General features: G+C 32.4%; 1 protein-coding gene across 2 annotated transcripts; it reads right to left on the reverse strand.

Annotated features, from left to right (window-relative positions):
- Positions 1-1,844: 1,844 nt before the first annotated feature.
- Positions 1,845-17,448, reverse strand: LOC126673500 (serine/threonine-protein kinase TOUSLED). Of its 2 annotated transcripts, none has more exons than XM_050367669.2 (16): positions 16,904-17,448; positions 15,812-15,898; positions 15,308-15,523; positions 14,368-14,418; positions 14,091-14,198; positions 13,969-14,013; positions 13,552-13,664; positions 12,909-12,975; positions 10,226-10,292; positions 8,557-8,654; positions 5,066-5,245; positions 4,688-4,898; positions 4,310-4,574; positions 3,117-3,171; positions 2,787-2,948; positions 1,845-2,186 (listed from the first exon to the last, which is right to left on the reverse strand). In XM_050367669.2, the coding sequence occupies exons 1-16, from the start codon at positions 17,153-17,155 to the stop codon at positions 2,091-2,093; spliced, it is 2,073 nt and encodes a 690-aa protein (XP_050223626.1). In that variant the 5' UTR covers positions 17,156-17,448; the 3' UTR covers positions 1,845-2,090. The 2 variants fall into 2 exon arrangements, with proteins under 2 accessions (XP_050223626.1, XP_050223625.1); XM_050367668.2 differs by having other exon boundaries at positions 15,812-15,901.
- Positions 17,449-23,362: the final 5,914 nt, after the last annotated feature.

Here is a 23,362-nt window from a genome sequence, read left to right on the forward strand (position 1 = left end):
ACAATTTAATTATTGTACTCCAGCTTATTTACGCTTGTAAACTGTTTCAAACCATTCTATCATCATTTTTTTAAAATTTATTGTGAGTTTCAAATTTAGTTTCCGATCCGCTCAAATTTTTAATTCGTAATCAAATTGCTTCAAATTTCACTTTGAATTCAAATACAACGATCATTATTTTCTCAAAAAACAAAGAAAACTGTAAATTATTAATTTATTTGTTCCAGCGTTTTAAAAACCGATCCAGTGGCCGTACCGGTGACCAAACGGGTAAGACCACCGATTCCTGGTTCAACCGGTTTAACAAATTTAAAAAAAATTGGGTTCACCGGTTTTTACCGGTTCACCGGTTCAATATCGGTTTTTACCAATTCAATCTAGTTCAATCCTGTTCGATCCGGTTCAACCAAAAGATCCGGTTTTTTGCTGTTTTAAACCGGACCATCGGCTGGATCACGGTTCGACCGATTCGACCGGCCGGTCCGGTCCAGTTTTTAAAACACTGCTTTGTTCTCATTAAAAATCTATTAAAAACGGTTTCAAATGCAGTTTCAAACGGTTTCTAATACACATTTTTATTATCATTTAAAAAAAGTTTATACAATGGTTTCAAACAGTTTACAAGCGTTTCAAACAGTTTCAAAAAAAAACAGTTTCAAATAGTTTACAAAGGTTTCAAATAGTTTACAAGTGTTTCAAACAGTTTTAAAAAAACAGCTTCAAACAGTTTACAAAAATTTCAAACAGTTTACAAGCGTTCAAACAGTTTCATAAAACACAATTTGCAACCTTTATCTAAAAACAATTTCAAACAGTTTAAAAATATCTCAAACAGTTGACAAAAGTTTCAAACAGTTTAAGAAAAACATTTCATAAAGCTTGCAAAAATTTCAAAAACAGTTTACAAAAGTTTCAAACAGTTTACAAGGTTTAAACCAGTTTCAAACGGATTTTGTAAACAGTTTCAAACATTCATAAAAAAGTTAAATTAGTTATAAAAAACAGTTTATAAAGTTTTCGGCAGTTTATAAAGATTTCAAACAAATAATTTAAAACGATTTTTAAAAACAGTTTCAAACGGTTTACAATAGTTTCAAATGTATGAACAAAATTATTAATAAAATTTAAATATTAATACATAAAAAATAGAAAGAGGAAGAAGAAGAAGATCCAAAATAAGAGGATATGATGATGGCGATGTAATCTTCTATTGCTTCAAATTTTCTGAGACAAGTACGATTGATTTTTTCATCGTTAATTTTTTATTTATTTCATATTTTTAATTGTTTGTGTTATAAATCGAATATATTAAATAAATTATAAAAAAATTAAATAGAATTTACTAACAACATTCGTTGAAATAAAAAAACAAGAAAAAAAGAAGTTATAAAAAAAGAAAAGAGGAAGAAGAAAAAAAGAGAAAAAAATAGAAAAAAATAATGTGCAAATGTTTTTAAAAAAAGGAGAATAAAAATATGAGAATTAAATTTAGTTGAAAATATAATAAAAAATAATAGAAAAATAAAATAAAAAAATAAATTTTCAAAAGTGAAATATTCATAACAAATAAGTTATAGAAGAGTCTTTTGTGTAATTTCCTCACTAATATATAGAGTATGTTTTAGGAGATTTACATAAATTATCTTAAATTGACCTTAGCCACAGCTAGGAAATATAGGGAATTAAAAAATGACAAAAAAGAATTAGGACAATGGATTTTAGAAAGAAAATATGACAGACATTGTCCCATTTTAATTGAATTAAAGTATTATTCTCAATATGACATGTATTGCATGCGCTTCTTTGTAAGTGGCTCATATGAACGTATGTCAGTTTATTATAAATTTGCAGTAAAATGATCCTTTATATTATTTCTTTTCCTTTTATCAAATGATATTATCACCGGTTACAGCATATAATGAAGAAAGAAATAAAAAAAGATGAATAAGCTTTAACTGAATGGAGCAGAGCGCTGAAGTGTATGCCTGAAAAACCAAGCATGCAAAAATTTACAAAACCTTGACAAGCTGTACAAAACTGAGAGTTGGACAAAAAGGCACTGTCCTCCACCTTCCTGCTGTATATATACATTACTTTTTCGAATACGTAAGGTACGGATCTTGTGCGATAGTTAGAACATCTGGTCTCTCAATTTGGTTATATGTTAGAGATCGGCGAATAAACTCCTGCAAGAGAATTAAAGAAAAAGATTAAAATCATATGCAGTTTCTCCTAAGACAAACAAAGTGATAATTTGTGCATTAAAAACAAGTATAGTATAGATATTTAAAGGATGAGTTCTTAAGGTGAGATGCACAAGAGCTAATACTATATGAATCACAAAATGAAAACTAACAGAAAATTACCTGGCTTTAGTGAATTCTGAAAATATTAAGTAACATAGCAAAGATGATGGATAGTAAATCACATAAGAAACCACCAAACTTCCCTTGTATGCTTACGCACACTCAGAAAATGAAAAGAAAATTTCATGGTATATGCATTAAAGGGGCAATTTCAGTGTATGACTCCTCTCCTCCACTTTTATTTTCATTTATTTCAAAGAGAATTTATTCAACAAGTTGAATTTGTTACCAAAATTCACAAAGAGATAATGTTGCCCAAGAGTCAAAGCCAACCATCAAAATTGGACTTTTTTTAATCTTTAGATTATCACAAATGCACCAAACCCCAGTGAGCTGATCTACCATCTGCATGGTACGAATACTGAACAACTATAATTGAACAAGCAATGACAACTTGCAAAAGTGGATTGTCCAACTTACTTTTGCCTCATTTGAGATGGAAGGCTTTGATGGGAAATCAACCTTGCGAGCTTTGATAATAGTGTCTTCACGCAAGATACGCTCTTGAGTCTGGTCATGCCCAAAAGGACGCCTGCCAAATAGCATCTGGTAAAATAGAACTCCAGCTGACCAGACATCAACCTGACTTCCAAAAACAAGCACACAAACCATCAAAAGATATAGATGTTAATTGTAAATGAAATTTTTGGAAGTTAAAGATTATGTAGCCAAATCCAACCATTTAAACTTTCTGGTACAAAAGCAAACAGACTAAGGCCTAAAATAGTTTAATGCATCAACCTCACTGACCTTTGATGATATTAAAGGGATCTTGCTAAGCTCAAAGCATTCTGGTGGAAGGTACCTAAAAGTGAAAACACAATTAGCATATTGCTTCCACATAGCTAAATGCTTGCTACATCATAAGGCAAAAAAAGAAAAAACACCAGCATATGCGGTATCAACTTGCATATAATAGTAATATTATTAATAATTATAATAAATAATGACATATTTCCTAAACATGGCACAGTTTACGTCCCTCTCCGAGTATGTCAATGTGTGTGCATACATATAACCATAAAAACAATGAAATTTGTTTAAAAAATCATTTGACTTGAGAAATCGAATGAGTTTCTAGGCACTATTTCATATAAAAAAAGGTGCAAATAAAAAGACTTAGGTTGACTGAGGGACCACCGAGAGATAGTGTAAAACAACTTTATTAGCAATATTACACCATAGATATGTGAGAAGATTGACATTGACATTATCTTACCGGTCAATGTAAATCAAACCAGGCCAGTTCCAAATATTCAAAATTACATCATGAATCAAAATTAGACTTCCAAAAATGGCAAAGTAACTTGACACAAAAAATCTGCTATCCCTGCATTTTATATACTTACAAAGTTCAAAAGCAGATTCAAGTCAAAAAATTCATACACATGCGTACTGTTACAAAAATACCCAAAAAACATAATTATTTGCAAAATCTAACCCCAAAACTATAACTTAAAAACCCTATCCCAGCATGCATCCAAATTTATTTCTTTACTCTTGCGCTTTGGTTTCCTACTCCAACTCTCGTTCCAGCGTGTTTTTTAAAGAATAGTTTCAAATAATTTCAGAAAACACATTTTTGCATCTGTTTCTAAAAAAACAGTTCCTAAAACAGTTTCTAAAAGGGTTTCAAACAGTTTCTAAAAACACAGTTTGCAACCGTTTCTAGAAACATTTTCTAACGTTTCAAATGGTTTCTAAAAATAAAGTTAAACAAAGTATATTTATAAACTTTGAGAGTACGGACAAAAATATTTAAAGAACAGAGTAAAAAAATAAAGTTTCAAAACTGGAGTAACTTAAACAAATAAAATTAGAAATGGAGTATTTGTTATAAATTCCCTATGCATAAAGATAGTCCAGTAACTTATTAAGCTTGGAACAGAAGATAGAACATTTACATCCAAGTGAATTACAAATGAGAAATATCAAATACTCACCAATATGTTCCAGCTCCCTGGGAAGTAAGTTCCATACCCTGCGACCCAACATCATTCTCCACGATCTTGCTCAAACCAAAATCAGTAACTTTAGCAATACCAAACTCATCAAACAGAACATTCCCAGGCTTCAGATCATAATGTATGATCTTCTGTGCTCTTTTATTCAAGTATATAAGACCTTGAAATATCTGGACAATAATGATCCGAGCTTCTCTCTCGGGCAATACAGGTGTTGCTTTAAGAACCGCATCAAGATCTTTTCCTGACAACAGAAAAAAAAAATCAAAAAAAAATAAATGTAAGGGTACAATGTGCTTTCTTATTGAGCATATCTAATTTTAAAGATCTTTGCTAAATTATGATTAAGGAACTTACCACTACAGTACTCTAAGACAGTACAGAAAGTGTTCTGATCAATCTCAAAAATGTCCCAAAGCCGAACAATGTGACTATGCACCAATGTCTTGTGAATATTGTACTCTCGAATTGCATGTCTTATGTAACTTTGCTTCTTATCCTCGCTCCACTGGGCATTCAGTCCATGAAGCTTACATGCAACATATCTATGCTCTACCAAATCATAAGCCTGCCGGAAATTTCTTACTTCAAATCACTGCAAAAAGCTATGTTTTTACAATTGCCAATACCGGCAAAAGCATAATATAAAATTTTCTATTGCAAATAAGAGCCTTGGTTCAAGAAGACACTGTCAGTATATCAAAATCTAGATGTCTTGGCTTGCAAAGTTCTGACCTTGTAAACCTCACTGAAGCCTCCTTTCCCAAGAAGGTTTAAAAGGGCGTATCGATGATTCAATATCTGGAAATTATTGAAACGGGAGCCATCTTCGTCTCTTATTCTTTTCATTTCACGTATAAGCCGTCCCTTTTCTAGCTCATATCGATCTCTCTCACGCAAAATAGTTTCTTCCTCCTGCAAAAATCAGCAGCTCAACAATGAAAGCGCATTTGTATAGAAGAAAATATCAACATCACTAAAAGGCCTGACAACCGAAAAAATACAAGCCTTTGCAATTTTGCTGTATCCTTTCATTATTGTCAATTTAACATAACATGAAAACTTAGTTGCAATTTGATCCAAAAAATCAAAACTGAAACAAAATTATATTTATCAAAGTGATATATATGTGCACAATACTTTTGACACCTTTTTATTCTTTCTACCAACATCCTTTGTCTCTCTTTTGTACCCTTCAACATAAATTTTGTTTTAACTCGCTGCCCCTACCCCCTTACTCTCTCTCATTCTGCATAGTTTGCCAGTGGTGGTAGTCTTCTACCCCATCTTTAGACTCATATCCTAAAATCCTCTTTCCATATATACCCCATTAAAGATCGAAATAGCAATTGTTGCTGCAATCAGTTTTTGCTCCTTGACTGCACCATTTATACCTTCCGTCAGTTCCTTCACCGATCTCAAACATCATAGTTGTATTACTTTTATGAGCCATAGTTGTTGCTAGTCACAATTAAATCATTCAAAGCAATAAAATATTTTAAACCTAAAGCTTTGGACTACCCAGATAATGGGATTTCTGAAATATGGATTATTATGCAGTTAACATTCAAGAAACAGTAAAACCCACATAATCAACTACATATGAATAAGGCTTTCTAGAGAAAATAAATTCATTAGGTTCCATTAATACTAGCAAACTAGTCAAGCATTGCTTTGGCTTTCTACCACCCATGAAATAATTAATATTTAATTAAGGGTTATTTTTAAAATCCTCATCTTTCATGTTTGTAGCGATTTAAACACAACATTTAAGCGTAGCACCCCACATCATATGTTTGTTCAATTTGGCACTGTAGCTCGATATTGCTTTCAATTCAACATACGATGCCATTTTTAGTGTTTTTTATGACTGAAACTACAGGTGATAAGGGCTAGAAATGCAAAAAGTTTTGCTTAAATCACTATAAAGGTGAAAGGTGGGACTTGCTTTACAGATAACCCTTAAATTAATACTCTCTCCGTCCCATTTAAGAAGGTAGATATTTTAATTTTAATTGTCCCACTTTAGAAGTCCATTTTATGATTTTAGTGCCACTTTACATGGAATTTTCTCATTCACCCCTTCTCTTTCTAAAAGTAATGACTACAACTCTAAACACAGTTAATAAGACCACCATTAATAGTGGTAAAATGAGAAAAAACAATCTAAATTATTGCCAACGGGACGGAGGGAAAATATTTTTTAAGTAAATTTATTTTGATAAGCATATTAAATTTTTCTTCAACTATTATACAAGATTAATTTTAGAAACTATATCATTTTGTAAAAATATAATTATATATCTTGATGAGAGTTGCATTTAATAAAAGACATCAATAATAGTTTATTCTATTGAGATACTAATAAAATTAATTAATTAATTAAAAGCAATAATAAATATGATAACATTACTAAAAAAATTATTATGGAAATAATTGCAGATAAAGTTTAATTTTGGTAAAAATAAACATTGACTAAAATATGAAGTTGGATCCATAATAAAATTTAATTAATAAAATTGTTATTTATAGATTATTAAAGGCCAAACCACTTTTTAAATTCGAAATTTTGTGAACAGAATCTCTAAATTTTCACAAATATATGTCCTAAAACAAAAAGTTTTTTTTATCATTCATTCAGTTGGCAAAAACATTCAACACATTGTCTAGTCGGCTTGTGCGGCCTTTGAAGGTATTAGATTGGGATAATACGTGGCATGTCACGTATTGTAAACTAAGTTCCGGATCAAAAATGACATAATTGCAACAAACCTTACGATTTGGGATATAATGTAAAAAAAAAAGTTTGGTGTTAATTGATAAAGATCACAAAGGCTTGAAATTAAAAGGTGATTTATACTAATTTAACCAGTATAAATTATACATTTTTTGAAATGGAAAAAAATTATTATTTTCTTATAATAATATATTTAATACTAATATATTGCTATTTATATTTTTGTATTATCATATAAATATTTTTTTGTTACTATAAAAAAATTATTTAACTATTTAAAATTTTAGAGTATTTAAAAACTAACAATGAGAAAAAATTACATGTAAATTGTAGTAAATACAAATATAATATTAAATGTATTTTATTAATAATATATTTTTTTGAGAAAAATATTTTTATATATAGAGTGATATCAAACTTAATTATTTTAAATACAATCTATCGTTTAAAAGAAGTAGGTCAATAACCTCTTTCTCTTTCTTTATCTTTAAATTTTTGTTTAATTTAAATTAAAAAAATATTAAAAGGTCGAAGAAAAGTTTACAAAAATAAGAGATCTAATTAGAAGAAAATTCGAAAAAAATATCGTTTTCTTTTAAAAGTTCAATATTTGTGAGGAAAACGTATTTGACACCTGTATATTTTACTTAGAGAAAAGTGGGGCAAGAAATCCAAGTTTACACGTAATTCTATTTTTTGTTTTAATACACTTACACTTATATTGTATTCACTCTGTCTCATTATAATTGGCGAAATTTCATTTTTTGGATGTCCCATTCTAATTGTCAAATGTCAATTTCCTCTTATATCATATTTTAAACTAGATTCTTCCCATTTTACCTTTTTTTATAATAAACTTTTAAAAATACAATATTTCATGAGATAAAAGGATATAAATGTAAAATTACACTATACATAGTGCATTACCTTAAACAATGTGCAGAAAGAATTTAAACAATTAGAATGGGTTAGAGGGAATAGTAAGTAACTCATGCCATGCATAGCAAACAATCATGCGTCATCATTTGCCAAATGCATTTTACTATCTTAGACTTTCTTGTCATTTATATGTACATGATTTAGTCGTTTTACATTCAGGTCATTTTGATTTCACTTTCATGTGTAGTATAATTGACAGTGGATTTTTGTAGCATTTTGTTGTGATGGAAAATCAACGAAGGTACAGAGGAAAAATAACGAGGTTAGCACAGATTTAAGACAAAGGGGGTGAAATCTTACAACTATTATTAATTCATTTTTTTATTTGGTTAGTGAGAGGATATATGTTTTTCTAATGAATTTGGTCATGGATAAAGTTGCAATAAGTTTCCAAATTAATCTAATAGCGAGAAAACTAATTAGAATAGATTAACTTTAACTTTCACATAAATTTCCGACTTTTTGCGTCATTAGGCCTTTTCAAATCTTTGCTAGTTACATGCATGATATAAATATTGAATGACACTCTAAACATAGAAAAAGAACTTACACGTTTGATGCTTGCAAGGCGAGATTTAAGAATCTCATCCTGGATTAGAAAATCTTCTTCTTGTATACCTGATTCGCCATCTGGTCCATCGCCCTTATCTACATTAAAGAGCAGCTACCAAAAGTTAATGATTTGTTCTTGCCTTTTTTCCTGACCAGTAAGATATTTAATATTGTTAAGATATTAAAACTTTAACTGAAGCCCCACCAATAGCTTAAACTTTTGAGTGAATTGGTTATTTGACAAGGTTTTAGAGCCTCTATGATCAAAGGTCTAGAATTTGATTTTTATCAAATCCAATGGGCATTTGCATGCGGGAATGTGTAAAGATAATAAAACTGTTGTTGAAGTCTCACTCAACAACTTGAGCGTTTGGGTGAATTGGTTATTTGACAATATCAAGAACATCACAGGTAGCCCAGTCAACCATGATTAGAGCATCTCCAATGGTACTCTTTGGGTGAATTGCTTATTTGACACAGATATCATTAACATCAACCATGGTTGGAGCATCTCTAATGGCACTCTTTAAAATAAAGATCATCTTAAATTAAAGAGCATGATAAAAAGTGATATTTCTAATTTTACTCCAATGGACTCTCTAATATCAACTTTTTATCATATTTATTTTTACAAATAATACTAAAAATATTAAATATTAATAATACTAATATAATTGACTCTCTAATAATAATTTTTTATTTTGTTTAGTTTCTATAAATAGTAATTAAATATCAAATATTAATAATATAAATTTATTTATTTATTCAATTTTTATATTGAAAATAAGACATGATATTTTAAAATAAAAATAACAAACTTATATTTTGAAATTTAAAATTCTATCATTTGAAATAATACATAGAAGATGAAAACAGTTCTCCACTATCTACTCTAAATTTAAAAAATAGAAAGTCCATTGGACTTCTAATTTATTATCAAACTCTTTAAATTAAAGAGAGACAATTTTAAAGAGTCCATTGGAGATGCTCGGAAGCGCTACACCTTTGGGAATCTCCACAAAGATTCACAAAAATTCCGATTTAACATATCAGAAGAAAGAATTCTCATTTGTATTCGCACCGCTGCTAATTATTATAGAGATATAAGTTATATCACCAAGAGTTCTAGGAATAAGCATAAATTTATGTTCTAAAGATCCAAAAGGAACTATTCATATCAAGCTCATCCAGAAAAAGATAATTATGCATGATGACCGCTGCTAATTATTATAGAGATATAAGTTATATCACCAAGAGTTCTAGGAATAAGCATAAATTTATGATCTAAAGATCCAAAAGGAACTATTCATATCAAGCTCATCCAGAAAAAGATAATTATGCATGATGATGGAATAGGTCAATTGAGAACTCGCCGGAGTCTGCAAGAATATCAAAATGAAAAAACCTTTGGCATACACATTATTGTATTATGCTGATTGTGAGCAAAACAGAAATAGAGTCGCTGAGAAGTTATATAAAAATGGAATATGCAATAATAGGAAGGCTACTAAATCTCCTAGCAGATGATTTCTTTCTATGTTAGAGGTACAGGCTGAATTTTAAACACAGGTGTAATGCTCAGCACACAAATTATCAAAACACATTTGCTATAAATAACACTGAAAAGAAAGATGGAGTACAGCCAAATGCAACAAGAAAAGCTTTACCAGGTTGTCGTTTCTTTAGTAATTTCCGTTGCCGCTCAACAGCCTCCTTCATTTCCAATAGATGTCTCTAAAAATTATTTTGTAAAAGCAATGTTATTGAGACACAGACTGGGAACTCAATAAGCACATTACATAATAATCTGGAAAAGTTATTGTTCAATTCATGATGCGGCAGCAGGGAGAACTTAGAGGGAAATTTTATGATCTTCTCATTCTGCAAGGGCAGTTTAACAGTATTATGGATCTTAAATGTTACTGCTTAAATTAATCCTATTGAGTCCAGTTGTCCAGTATTTTATAGGTTTCCAAACTCCTTTAAAGTCAGAATTACCTTAAACCCATAATAGCTAAGCTTGTAATGCTTCACCATTAAGTTGTTAGGGACTCTTGTTACGCAAAGAAATATCATAGGACGATTCAGACAAATTCAGAACAATTAACAAATATTTCATAACTGCTTGATTACAATAATTTTCCTTTTTCATTTCCTTGCAGATTGTATAAAATTTACAATTCCTATTTAGTTAAATTTCGTATATTTAGTAGGATTAATTTGTATGCCTATTTAAAGGCCTGTTATATATGAAATAAAAAATAATTATTATCTTTTTCTCACATTTATCTTTGAGGTTATAAGAGCTCTCTCTGTTCTTTTATTGAGCTACAAGGTGAGTGCTCCCTCCAAAGGCCTCGATCATAAATAATCATAGGTTCTTCACGTTGAGGAAGAAATAACAAGGAGGACATAATAGTTCCATTGAAAAGTAATTTTTCAGTCAACAGGCCTGTGAGATCCATAAGCAGGGCACGTAACATATGTTTTATAGTGAATATTTTAGAGCTGTAATGCAATTCTAACTCTGGGCATGACAATGCAATTCTAACTCTGGGCATGACAATGCAATTCCAATTCTTAGAGCCACGTCAATGATTATCTTAGGTGTAAGGTAAACGAAATTCCAGGTAGTTTGATTCTCTACAACCTTTTGATTTTGAACTTTAGTTATTTTATAGCAAAACGATTCATAAAAAAATTGACCAACATCAACTAAACTTACACAAAAGTAGAGTCCATCTCTCTGTTCTTTTATTATTATTGGCCGCTTACTTCAACTGGCAACTCTTGCAGTTTGATGTAAGAAAAAGCATTTCACTATGGTTAGTTAGTTACAGAAATCTTCACGCGCATCCTTTGAGATTTTAGGGAGAAAAAACTAATAATGTATGCAAGCTGAAGAAGGCCCTTAATGGGTTAAAACAATCACCTAGAGCATGGTTTGGAAAATTTGCCAAAGTCATCAAGGATTCTAGGTATAAACATAGTCAAGATGGTCGTGCCCTTTTCATTAAGGGCTCAACTGCAGTGGGAGTGACAGCTTTGCTAGTCTGTAGATGATATCATAGTGACTGAAAATAAGAAGAAAGAGAAACATGAACTGAAACAACGAGTAGCAAAAGAATTTGAGAAAAAGGAACTTGGAAAGTTGAAGTACTTCCTCAGTATTGAGGTGGCATATTCCAAACAAGGGATCATTATATCTCAACAAAAATATGTGGTCGACTGGTTGACTGAAACAGGGAAGATTGGGTGTAAACCAGCCCCTACTCTGATGGATCGGAGACATAAACTAGGAGCAGCTAAAGAACTGGTTATTTATAAAGGAATGTACTAGAGAAAAGTGGGTTGGCAAACTCATATACCTTTCTCATAATCGATCAGACATAGCATATTCGATGAATGTGATTTATCAATGCATGCATGATCCAAGAGTATCTTATTTTCAAGCATCTTACTGAGTGCTACATGATTTGAAAGGAAATACAACAAAAGGAATTTTGTTCAAGAAGAATGATAGCCTTACTCCAAAAGTTTTCACCGATAATGACTATGCAGGTTCCCAAGTGGATAGAAAACCAACTACAGGGTATTGTACTTTTCTTAGGGATAATCTAGTAACATGGAAGAATAAGAAGCCAAAAGTGGTAGCATAATCATCTGCTAATTGCTCAAGGATTGTGTTAGCTACTCTGTTTTAAGATTATTCTAGATGATTTGAGAATTAAGTCGGAAGGACCTATGAAGCTCTATTGCGACAAGTCAGCTATCAACATTGCTAATAATTTTATATAGCACGAAAGGAAAAAACATACTGAAAGAAGGATTAGGGTGTATGTCCTATGTTCCATCAAATTGACAATTAGCAGATTGACAAAAGGGCTAAGTAGTTCAAATTTCCATGATCTGATATTCAAGCTGGCATGGAAGATATCTATTCCTCACCTTAAGGGGGAGTGTCAAAGTGTTTTCCAGATTTAGGAAGTTTCCAGAAGTAACCGGATTTAAGAGCTAGCAGAAATTTTCAGATTTAGAAGTGATTTACTTTCCTAGTTTCTTCTTGTAGTCTACTATACAGTACCTTGTAATGTCTATTCAAAAACAAGAAATGAAGAATTCCTTTCTCTTAATATTTTTCTGTCAAGGATTTATCATCAAACTTTTCTTTATCGCTTCAATAATTTTACATGTATTCTATACTGCCACATAGTTTTGGATTTTATGACAATAATTACTATGTATAAAAGACTAAAAACTGCAAAAACATCATAAAATTTGCAGAGAAAAAACGTTGTCTAAATAAAATAAATAAATTGGCTTAAAGAGAGAGATCAGATTGTGACATACAAGTTGGGTATTTAGATCTTTTAGCACTTGTCCATCCTCCCAAGTCTCCGATATGACAGTTCCAGCCCTGCAAAAGAACATGAGAACATAAACAATAAAACAATGATCCTCAGAAAAAAGAAACAATGAAAGGGAAAAACAAGGAAAAAATCATTGAACTTATAATTTAAAAACTACCAATTAACAAAGCAAATGTTGCTGGGAGTGAACTCCATTTACATTATTGATGACTCAAAGAATGAGAGAGAGGGAGAGAGAGTTATGTATGCACACTCTTCCAAACAGTAAAGGGAAGTGCTTGATATGGTTAAATATACATAAATAGTCATCTTAGAGATTATAGATTCAGTTGAGAGAAAACAGCCTTAGATCAAGCAAATCTAATTATTTAGATTACCAAGTTTGGTATATAAGCAAAATGAGAAGCCTCAGAGAAAAAAAAAATTAACACCAGTGCATCATCAGATGATTCTGATAATTTCACAATATAGAGCCATATTTCTAATTTCTTCTAGTTCTCAACATTCTGCTTCTCTCTAGTTTTGCATTCTTTTCAGGTGCATCATCCTTTCATCTTTAAAACAATCTATTTAATTTTGTGTTTCCACTTATAAATTGATCAAAGTGCCTTAAGACTGCAAACCTGATCACACCCACATTGCCAAGCCTCAATGAATCTTGACGAACTTTCATCCTTGCTTCTTGTCTCTCTGCTTTTGAAACAGATATCAGCATATCAGATATCATTTTTGTTCTCTGCAATCAAAAGAAATTAAATTGGTAAGTATTAACAAAAATGCTTCATTTTAAACAATATATCCTGATAGAAAATCAAGCATGCGCATGAATTCCACAGCCAGAAAACAATGCCCTCATTATGGCTGTTGTGAGATTAACTTTATAAAAGCATGCCGACCTGGTAAATGAATTTACTAAGGCCAACGTGAGCATGCAAAAGTTCCTTGTAAGATTTGAGTTAACTGAAATAAAAGAGTAAATACTACATTTTCCTAAGCTAAGCCTAAAATACACAGCAAACCAGATCCTTAAGAAAATGCACCTTTGGCTTCATTTGTTGTTCATAATCTTTTAGTTCCTTCAATTCCTGCACAAACAGAATAGACTCCCTTCAAATGCAGCGCAGAAAAACTACAGCCCATATAGTAATGGAAAGAACTATACCTTCTCGAACTGGTTACAATGATTCTTATTATCAGAAGCCTCTTGACGAGATTTATGAAGTTCTTCCTCTAGTGCTGCAACTTTTGCACGTAAAGAAGTAACCTCGTCCTGATACAAGTACGCAGAAAAAAAAATAGAGCTGTAGAATATCAAGGCATGCTGCACTTTGACTAAAGAAAATAATCCATGGGATATTTTCAAAAATCTAACACATTGCGGTTGTTCTTTATAGTAATAAAAATGGTAAGGACTTCAAATAAGAGAACTGCACAGATACCTCTACGGAATTGCGATCATCATCGGGCAAGTTCTCTTTTTGCCTACTATCCTGTAAAAAAAGTACATAATATATTGTCATCCTAATATAATCACTATAAAGCAAAGTCCTATAGTCCTACACTCCTCAGTCTCATAAACAGAGTAAAAAGATGGAATAAAATATAAAGTTCCTTGCTGACGGGAATAAACTTCAGCCCTTAACAGTCAAAAACTACAATTAAAACCAGAAAGTAGCAACACGAGTAGCCCAAATGCAACTAAAGAAATCAATTTCTTATGCCTATGCATGCATAACTGTATATATGTAGTTCATATTTTCATTACTTAAATAAAAAAAAAATGTGATGATAACTGATACAGTTAATAAATTTAAAAAGTTAAGATTTCAGGGATCTGTTTTATGAAGGACACAACTGAGATCAAAAGACATCTATTGCATCATGCCGTTGATGCAACCGAGGAAATCTCTGCCAAACAACACTTAATTCACAAGGATAATTCTCGAACTCAAAAATAGAAATTTGTCAAATAAATTTATGCCTTCTGCATACCTTTTACAGAATGGAGTTGTTAAGAAGTAAAATGTATCATTAGTTGGACTGATCAAGCAATGCAGCATATTGAATAACAGTTATATGTGCCTCCTAATTACTTCAGCCATCCTATCAAAAAATCCACATAACCACATTGCAACATTTTGATACACACATAAAAGCTATCCCATATTATTTGTATAGTAGAAGATCTGTAGGCATATTGTGGCACATTGCACATAAAAATAATGCATCCATATGGACTGACATCATAAAAAGTATAGCTCCTTTCTTCAGTTCAATACCATACATTCTTGGGTTGTTAAAATTGACATTTAGATGACTACAGTTTAAAATACAATAAACAATGATGAAATTGCAATTTTTATGCCAGGAAAGGGACACCTTATAGTATGAGTTCTCGAGGTGACCGTTTGAAGGCATGGCTGCTGCAGAAGAAACTTGTGATTTCATCTGATCATTGACTCTAGAGCCACGACCTCTTCCTGAAACAGAATGCCCTCTACCACGCCCTTGTTTTCTTCTATTCGAGTCTATGCTGGTCTTTGGCTCAACTGTGTCTCCAGTCTTTTGCCTTCCATCAGCTACTACGTGGGTTGTCTTTTTTGAAACAAAATAAATAAAACATTAACATACCAGTATTTTACCAAAATGACCATTATAGAAGTTAAAGAATACCGAGCCTAGGAAAATTAACAGAAGGACTACACCGTTTAGTTATACACAAGCCATTAGAGGCGCTGAAAGAGAGAGTAAGAGGAATAAAGAAAAAACAAAAATCCATGAAGAAGAAAAGAAAAACAAGAGGCTAACTGTTGAGAAAGGGAAAGTAAACGATATGCACCAGTAAACTAAGATTTCTAACCAAAGCATTAATCATGAATCTACCTCAAGATGTTCAAGAGCAGATGAATCTTTATCTTGTATTCTCTGGCGCTTCTGAGTGTTTGCTTGTATAAGAAACTCCCCTCTGTTCTGCTGACTCGGAATAAAAGATAACCATTAGAATATAAGAAAACCTATTATTAGCATCATCTATTGAAAATAAATAAATCACAAATACCTTTTAAAAAAAGAAAGCCAGCAACAAGTACAAATTTCCAACATGATAAGAAATATAAGTATTCATTTCATGAATAAAATATATTAACTTTCTAATGCAAAACATAATGAACCAAATGCTAACATAGAGGTAAAAGAAATTGCCCATGCTAATTTTCCGCTTTAGTGTGATCCACAGACACAAATGTGCATGCACCATTCCATCCAAGTATGGAAACAATCTGATAAACCAAAATTCCCATAAATAAGGAAATTTACACCGGTATTGCTGATCACATTTCCAAACATAATGGTCTATCGATGTCAACATTACTTAATCAAGTAGTTCGCTTGAAGCAATATTTAGAAAACAATAAATTGATTTGAACCAGCACTTCTATCATTACTCTAATTGGTTTTTGAGACAAAAAAGGCATGCGCACTGTTCATTGCATGTATGAAACCATTTAAGCGGCTAAATTTCCCACAGATAGGTAAATGCATATGGATATTTCCAAACTATCCGTCTATGCCACTAGTTCTTGATTACATACTTTTAATTCCCATTATATACCATCTGCATTAAAATGCATATTTAGGATATCATGATGCTAATCCCTCTTCTATCTATCGATAATATAATCCTAGAAGATATCTTTCTCTGTATTTAAACAATGAAAAAGCATCTACAACGTAAATAAGATGTTTTTTAAAATGTGAAATAGATATTTCCAACCCATTAATCTCAAAAACTAAAGATTACACAGGTTGCAGATGGCCTAGCAAATATACCTCTGCTATACAAAAATCATAAGATTGCAAGTCCAGTGAACTTATTCTACAATTTCATAAACATAATTCAATTCGTTCACAATGCAAAACACACATAAACCAAAAACAGTTTAACAATTAGATGCCCACACAGTTCAAGGGACTTACATCATCATCAGAATCACTAGAACTAATATGATCAACCAAATCTTCAGTAAGCCCAAATTTCGCTGCAGGCGAAACAGAGGACCAAATAGGTTGCTGTTGTTGCTGCTGCTGCGGTGGTGGTTGGGCAGATGTAGAAGAGGTCGGGGTTTTGCCAACCATGCGAGCTTCAAGTTTAGCAATCTTTGTTGGTAAAGACTGGTCTGATTGATTAGAAGAGTTTGAAGAGAAATGTATCAACATATCATCCGACATTGTAAACTGCTGATCCTCACAGTTTAGATTATCTAATTCTATAAAGAAAAACCCTAAACTAAACTGTTGGTTTTTGACAAAATGTTAAGTGAAATTTGTTGCAACATTTGGCCAGTGAAAAATAAAAGCATGATCAGATTGCAGAAGTGGGTAAGTTACAGTTTAGGTAATATGGTAATACAAACGTGGAGAGAAACAAAAATTAGGGTTTTCGAAATTGTTGAAGAGAAGAGAGGGAATGAAAGGAAACAGAAAAATAATTGGAGAAGGGGAGAGCAAACAAAAGATGATGGGTGACTTGTTATTTCTATTGTATATATTATTTATGTTTCGGAGAAGGTGCAAAAATAACCCTAATGTTTTTCGCATCTCAAAAATGACCCTAATATTTTCGAATATCAAAAATGACCCTAATGTAATTTTGAGCTCAATGTTGTCAAATCTTGCTATTTAGGCACCTCGTTCAAACGATGTTAGTTACACTCGCTAAAGGATCATACATGGACAAAAATAGTCGTTGTCATAAGCCACATGTAATAATTTAGCGTCAATTGTTCAACCTTACGACCACCGACTTTCCCTTGAGTTATGGCAACTGTAGACACCACTTTTCAGACATGTAGAAAAGTGATAAGCGACTAAAGCGTCCAATGATGACTTCTATAGACACCCATACAGGTGACGAACTAGTGATCTGTTTGTCAAAATTCAAGTGAACTAGATCTGCGTACAGCGGCAAACTTCAAGGACTAAAGCATATTTGTCGCAAATAATTCATTAAAATCCAAAGGAATTGTGATAAAAGTTTAAGAAATTAGACTAATTACAATGCCTTATAAGTTTATGGGCCAACTTTTAGGTTTGACTGACCAAATTGCCAAAAACCTAATCTTAGTGGCCATGAAGGTCTTTTTGACACTTTCATGGACCAAAAATAACCTTTTGGCACTTTTTTCATGACATATAATGTATATTTCGAAATTTACATTCATTTAACCTACAAATAAGAGTTTTAACCTAACCTAAAACCTAATAAAACCTAATAGCTAATCTAAACCTAGTTAACCACTATACGTACCACCTTATGTACATAATTAAGAGGGGTGGCATAAAATAAGTAATCAAATCAATTTTTCATATACAAACCTTAATTCCCAGCCACCAACACACAAAATTTCACCCACAATTGACACTGATAAATCGAATCCGGGTCGGGTCGGATCTGCTCCACTGATCCCTGGGTAATCACATAGAACTCTGTCAAAAGGATGTCAAAAGGTGATTCTGGAAAACCACTCTGACGGTCAAGTCAGTATGAGTCATAGAAAACAAAAAGAAGTGAAAGCGCGTGATAGTTGAGAGAAAAAGAATATTAATATTTGAGCAAATTACTATGAGACCCCTCACATTTGACATAATTCACACTTTAGTTCCTCCTGTTTGAAAACTAAACTATATGGCCCCTCACTTTTGCTTCCGTCAACAGTTTAGTCCCTCCATCCATTTTTAGTGTTAGTCAACGAGGTCAACGTACTAATGGGTAAATTAATTATCAAATCTGAGGGACGAAATCGTGGACAAAAACAAAAGTGGGGGGTGAAATCGTTGAGAAAAAAAAAGTGAGGGACCATATAGTTTCGTTGACTTCGTTGACTAACATCCAAAATGGACAAAAGGACTAAATTGTTGATAAAAACAAAAGTGATGGGCTATATAGTTCAATTTTCAAACAAGAGGGACTAAACTGTGAATTATGTCAAATGTGAGGGGTGTCATAGTAATTTGCTCTTAATATTTACCTATTTTGTGTTTGGGTCTTTTATAGTTGAAGGTTTGTTGTAGTCTTTGGTAGGTAGGAGATCGGGCTGACTGATTCTGATATCGGTTCCTTTTGTCTCTGTCTTCTACAGGTTTTGTTAGTGTCTGGTCTGTGTACTATTGTACTTTCATGTCAGATTGTGTCTTTTGGCACAGTTAGGTCTTACCTCAGTGATATCCTGTTTGGTTCTTTCAGTCAGGTTCAATATAATCCCTTGAGTCGTATGCCTTACTCGGTGATATCTCTGTTCGGTCTTCGCGTAGTATGGTCATCTCGGTTCTCTTGTGATATGGTCATCTCGGTTCGAGCTTGGGCCTTCATAGGCCTCTAGCCTTTTTTGAGAGTGTTCCATCTACCTTGTTATCACAAGTCTCTCTCCCCCCTTTGAGTGCGTCAGATATTTATGTTCGTGATCAGTTTTATTATGGTGGGTTTTAAGTTTATACCTTGAGCCCTTTCGGTTGCTTCGTTAATTATTGTGTACACTTTGTGACACGTGTCATGCGTTTTCTGCCAAAAGTTGACATATGTTTTCCACTGGCATATTAATTGATGCGTTGTTTGGGTTGCCCCTCCTTGGTCCTTATATAAGTTGGGAGATTTTTTTTACTCTCTCTCTTTACTTTTAGCCTTTGTTTTCTTTGCTCTTTTGGTGAGATCTTTCGAGTTTGTAGGTTGAAGATCATCAATAATTTCCTTGTTCTTTGTCTCTTTGGTCTGTTTTATTTCTTTGGATGTACTTTCGTTTTTGTTTGTTCTTCTTGTTTTGTAATTTTGATTTGTATTTAGCTTTAGGTAAATTTTCTTAGTGTTTCCCGCCATTTTTTTGATTTTAGAACCTAATAATGTCGGTTGAGGAAGATTCTCAAAATCTGACCAAGTAGATAGACGTGTATGAAGATGAGGATACCTCAAACTCTGATACTCCTTGTGATAATAATGAGGTTGATGTAGAGAATAAGGTTGATGAGACCAATGTTATGAAGGGTTTAGGGGTAATTGATTCTAGGGGTTACTGTACTTTTCAAGAATTGCAAAATGGTGACCAAACTTCAAAACGTAACAAATTGGTTACTAAACTTTCAAATATGTGATTTTGGAAGGTTTTTAAGTGTTTTACGGTCAAATTATACATACGTAGTAATCAAATTTTGATTATTTATAACAAATAATATCTTATATTTCATATATACACACAATCAACAAAAAATCGACTTGAAATAATTTTCTTCGGTAACCAAAAATCCTTCTATCTTAACATAACCAAATAGTATAGTAACTAAAATGTTACGTTTTGAAGTTCGGTCACCATTTTGCAACTTTTTAAAAGTACAGTGACCTCCAAAATCAATTACCCAGGGTTTAGGATGTCCGGAAGCCACTTCGTATGCTCGTCTTAGACGAGTTAGGGCTAGAAAATTTGGGACTGCCGAGCACCGTAGGGTAAAGATGGAAACTACTTTTTCCGAGTTCAACCAGCGTTATTTGAACTACCTAGGTAAACAAATCAAACTTCCAAGGGAATTGTAATACCCCGTAAGTTCAGGTGCCGATTAATGCAACGTGTCCTGCAGAGAGGGACCAGAGTTGCAATAATAAAGGATTTTGGATATTAAAGAAAAGAATAATATCGAGTCAGATGTTTATATTCATGACCCAAATTATTGAGTCAAGACCGGCGCTAGGGAATGGGAGTTGTAGCTCCAAATCCCGTAGCAAGCCTAAAATTCTCTATAAATTTTTTGCAATTAAAAATATATTACTCGTAAAACGTTTTCAGAAAAGTCTTTAAACAAGATAATTATGATTATTAAAATATCATATTCGTTTTCTGAAAACCGAAGCGAAGCAATTCTTAGAAATCATGGTCTTACAAAGCGATATCTCATATTCAGCACTACCCTGTTTCTAATCATTATCTCGACCAATTCCACCCATGGAAATTGGTTAAATAAATCAAACGGATAAAAGGCACAACTTTATAAAACTAGGTACATGCATTTTATCATATCGGAGTTAACAACAAAACACTGTTTGATACAAAACATCATTCATGGTCTGACGTCTATTGACTACCGCGGCGCTACGAAGAAAACATACATCTGTACATACTTCAAAATATCATAGACTTCCGGAACAAGGATGGAATTCCAACATGTCAAAATATTATTCACTTGAAAGGAAATTGTGAGGGGTCAGTATATGGGAATATACTAAGTGAGTTCATAAAAATACTGTAGAAAATTAATGAAAATATAAAACGTCTGTGTATGCTTCCAAATATTGAACCGAATGAAACCCTAAGTTCATTATGTTTCTTATACATTATGTTTCTCTATTAAATTCGTACTTCTTATTTTCAAGCAAAGCTTAGTTATTAGGCCCAAGTCCAGGGATAGTTCCACCAAGATGACTGGGGAGATATAGGTCCCGGGATAGTTCCACCGTGCTAACCTCGTATCTCAATTGATGTAGTCCCGGGATAATTCCACCGAGTTCAACTCACATCAATCATCTTAAAGGATATTCTTCATGACTTCATATCTTATTGAATATTGGTTGTATTTTATGTATATTAAGTTTATTATGACTGGTGTACACACAGTTCTATTGTTGTCCAATAGATAGCTTGTTTCATCGGATCTATATTTGATTTTAAATAAATTTAAATGCCATAAGACAATTTAAATAAAGAATTTTATAAAACAACGCAAATATTAAAAATCGACAGTATAAATATAAACTCACAGTAACCGCTTATATCCAAAAACATCACATTAAACAAAACTCGTTAAGCTCCACGAGCTGCTTATCCAGTAACTGGTTGCCTCGCCGGATCTAGAAATTAAACAAACATAACTCGAGTAGGAATCTAACTCTATAGACATTCTAGACTCGAGACATAACCATATACATAACTCGTCGAGTTCTAATCGCGTCTAACTCAACTCGTTCTATCTTTGCTTGTCGATCTTCGATACTAACTTTTTATGACTTTAGGTTTACGACTTAAACCCTAAACTTAAACGTCTAATTCCGTATATCAAAACTCTAATCATGCTTCTCATGTTATACGCTCAAAAATGTTTTTGAAATTTAATCGAATCACGATTGATTACGGGACTTGAAATTGTTTGAAATCAAGTTTCTGCGTCGCGTCAGGGCCCTGAAAGCCCGCATCAAAGATTTCCTTCGGTGAAGGACTGCACGTTCGTGCAGCAGGATACTGCACGTTCGTGCAGTACACTACACGTTCCTGCAGTTGCTATGCTGCACGTACGTGCAGACTGCTGCACACGTTCGTGCAGTTGTTGTGCTGCATGATCGTGCAGCCCCGGGGTTCACTCCCCGGGCCATTTCCGATCTACTAACGCCTCTAAATCAATCCCGCAACGCTCAAAGACATCAAAGACACAAGATTCAAGCTTAAAACGTCGAGATTGAATCCATAATCGTTAAAACGATCAAACCGCTCGAAACCTTCAACTTTAAATCAATATTCCATTAAATTTACTCAAAACGATTAGCTTACCTTGATTACACGTCCAATTTCGATCAATTCGAGCTATAGAACGTCAAAATCGGTCGAGGAACGGAGATCGAGCGAAGAAACGATGATCTGATGAAGGAAATGAAGGAGAGGATGTTTTGGGGTTTCTGGATCTTTCCTTCAAATGGTCAAATTCTTATATAACTGGCTAAATTATACTTTGGTCCTTGAAACTTTTTAAAAGTTGCAATTTAATCTAAAACTTATCTGCATCCAAATTTCAAACGGTCTCCGATCAACTTGAAACTTTAATCATAAATATTATAAAATATTTCGCGGACCTTGGCGAAATAATTATTGACTTGGGATTTATATTATATTTTATATTAATTTTCTAAACTTTTTCCTTCAATCCCGCTAATCTGCTCAATAAATATTATTCTAAATTTCTGATATTATTAAATTAAATTCATCCTAACTTAATTTATCGAAACTTACGACACGTGAAACAACTTAATTATTTTAAAATATTTGGGGTATTACATTTATGTTTAAGGATTCGAATAAGAAAATTTGGATATCCGCATTGGTTAAAGCAAGAAATTTTAATATTAAAGGAAACAAACGAGAAAATAAGAAAAAGTGGAGTTTATTTCTCGGATTGGGAAATTTAAGTATTTTAGCTGAGAATAAATTAAAAGGATTTATCGGAATACAAATTAATAAAATATCGGAGTAGTATTATTTATTTGGCTATAAATAATACGTAAGTATTGGAATTGAAATAATTAATTGATTGATTAATTAAAAGAAAAGTTTAAAGGAAAGATTGTAAAGAATAAAGAAAGGAAGAACTAAGAAAACTAATTGGCCAAATGGTATAGCTCATTAGAATTTG

The sequence above is a fragment of the Mercurialis annua genome, linkage group LG3 (assembly GCF_937616625.2).
Source record: "Mercurialis annua linkage group LG3, ddMerAnnu1.2, whole genome shotgun sequence".
Lineage (NCBI taxonomy): Eukaryota > Viridiplantae > Streptophyta > Magnoliopsida > Malpighiales > Euphorbiaceae > Mercurialis > Mercurialis annua.

Excerpts from the sequence above, each read along its gene's own strand:
- LOC126673500 (XM_050367668.2), bottom strand. The coding sequence starts at position 17,155 with ATGTCGGATGATATGTTGATACATTTCTCTTCAAACTCTTCTAATCAA. Across the intron at positions 10,293-12,908 it reads AAGATCTAAATACCCAACTT|AGACATCTATTGGAAATGAA; the intron begins GTATGTCACAAT and ends AATAATTTTTAG. Across the intron at positions 8,655-10,225 it reads ACTAAAGAAACGACAACCTG|ATAAGGGCGATGGACCAGAT; the intron begins GTAAAGCTTTTC and ends TCTTTAATGTAG.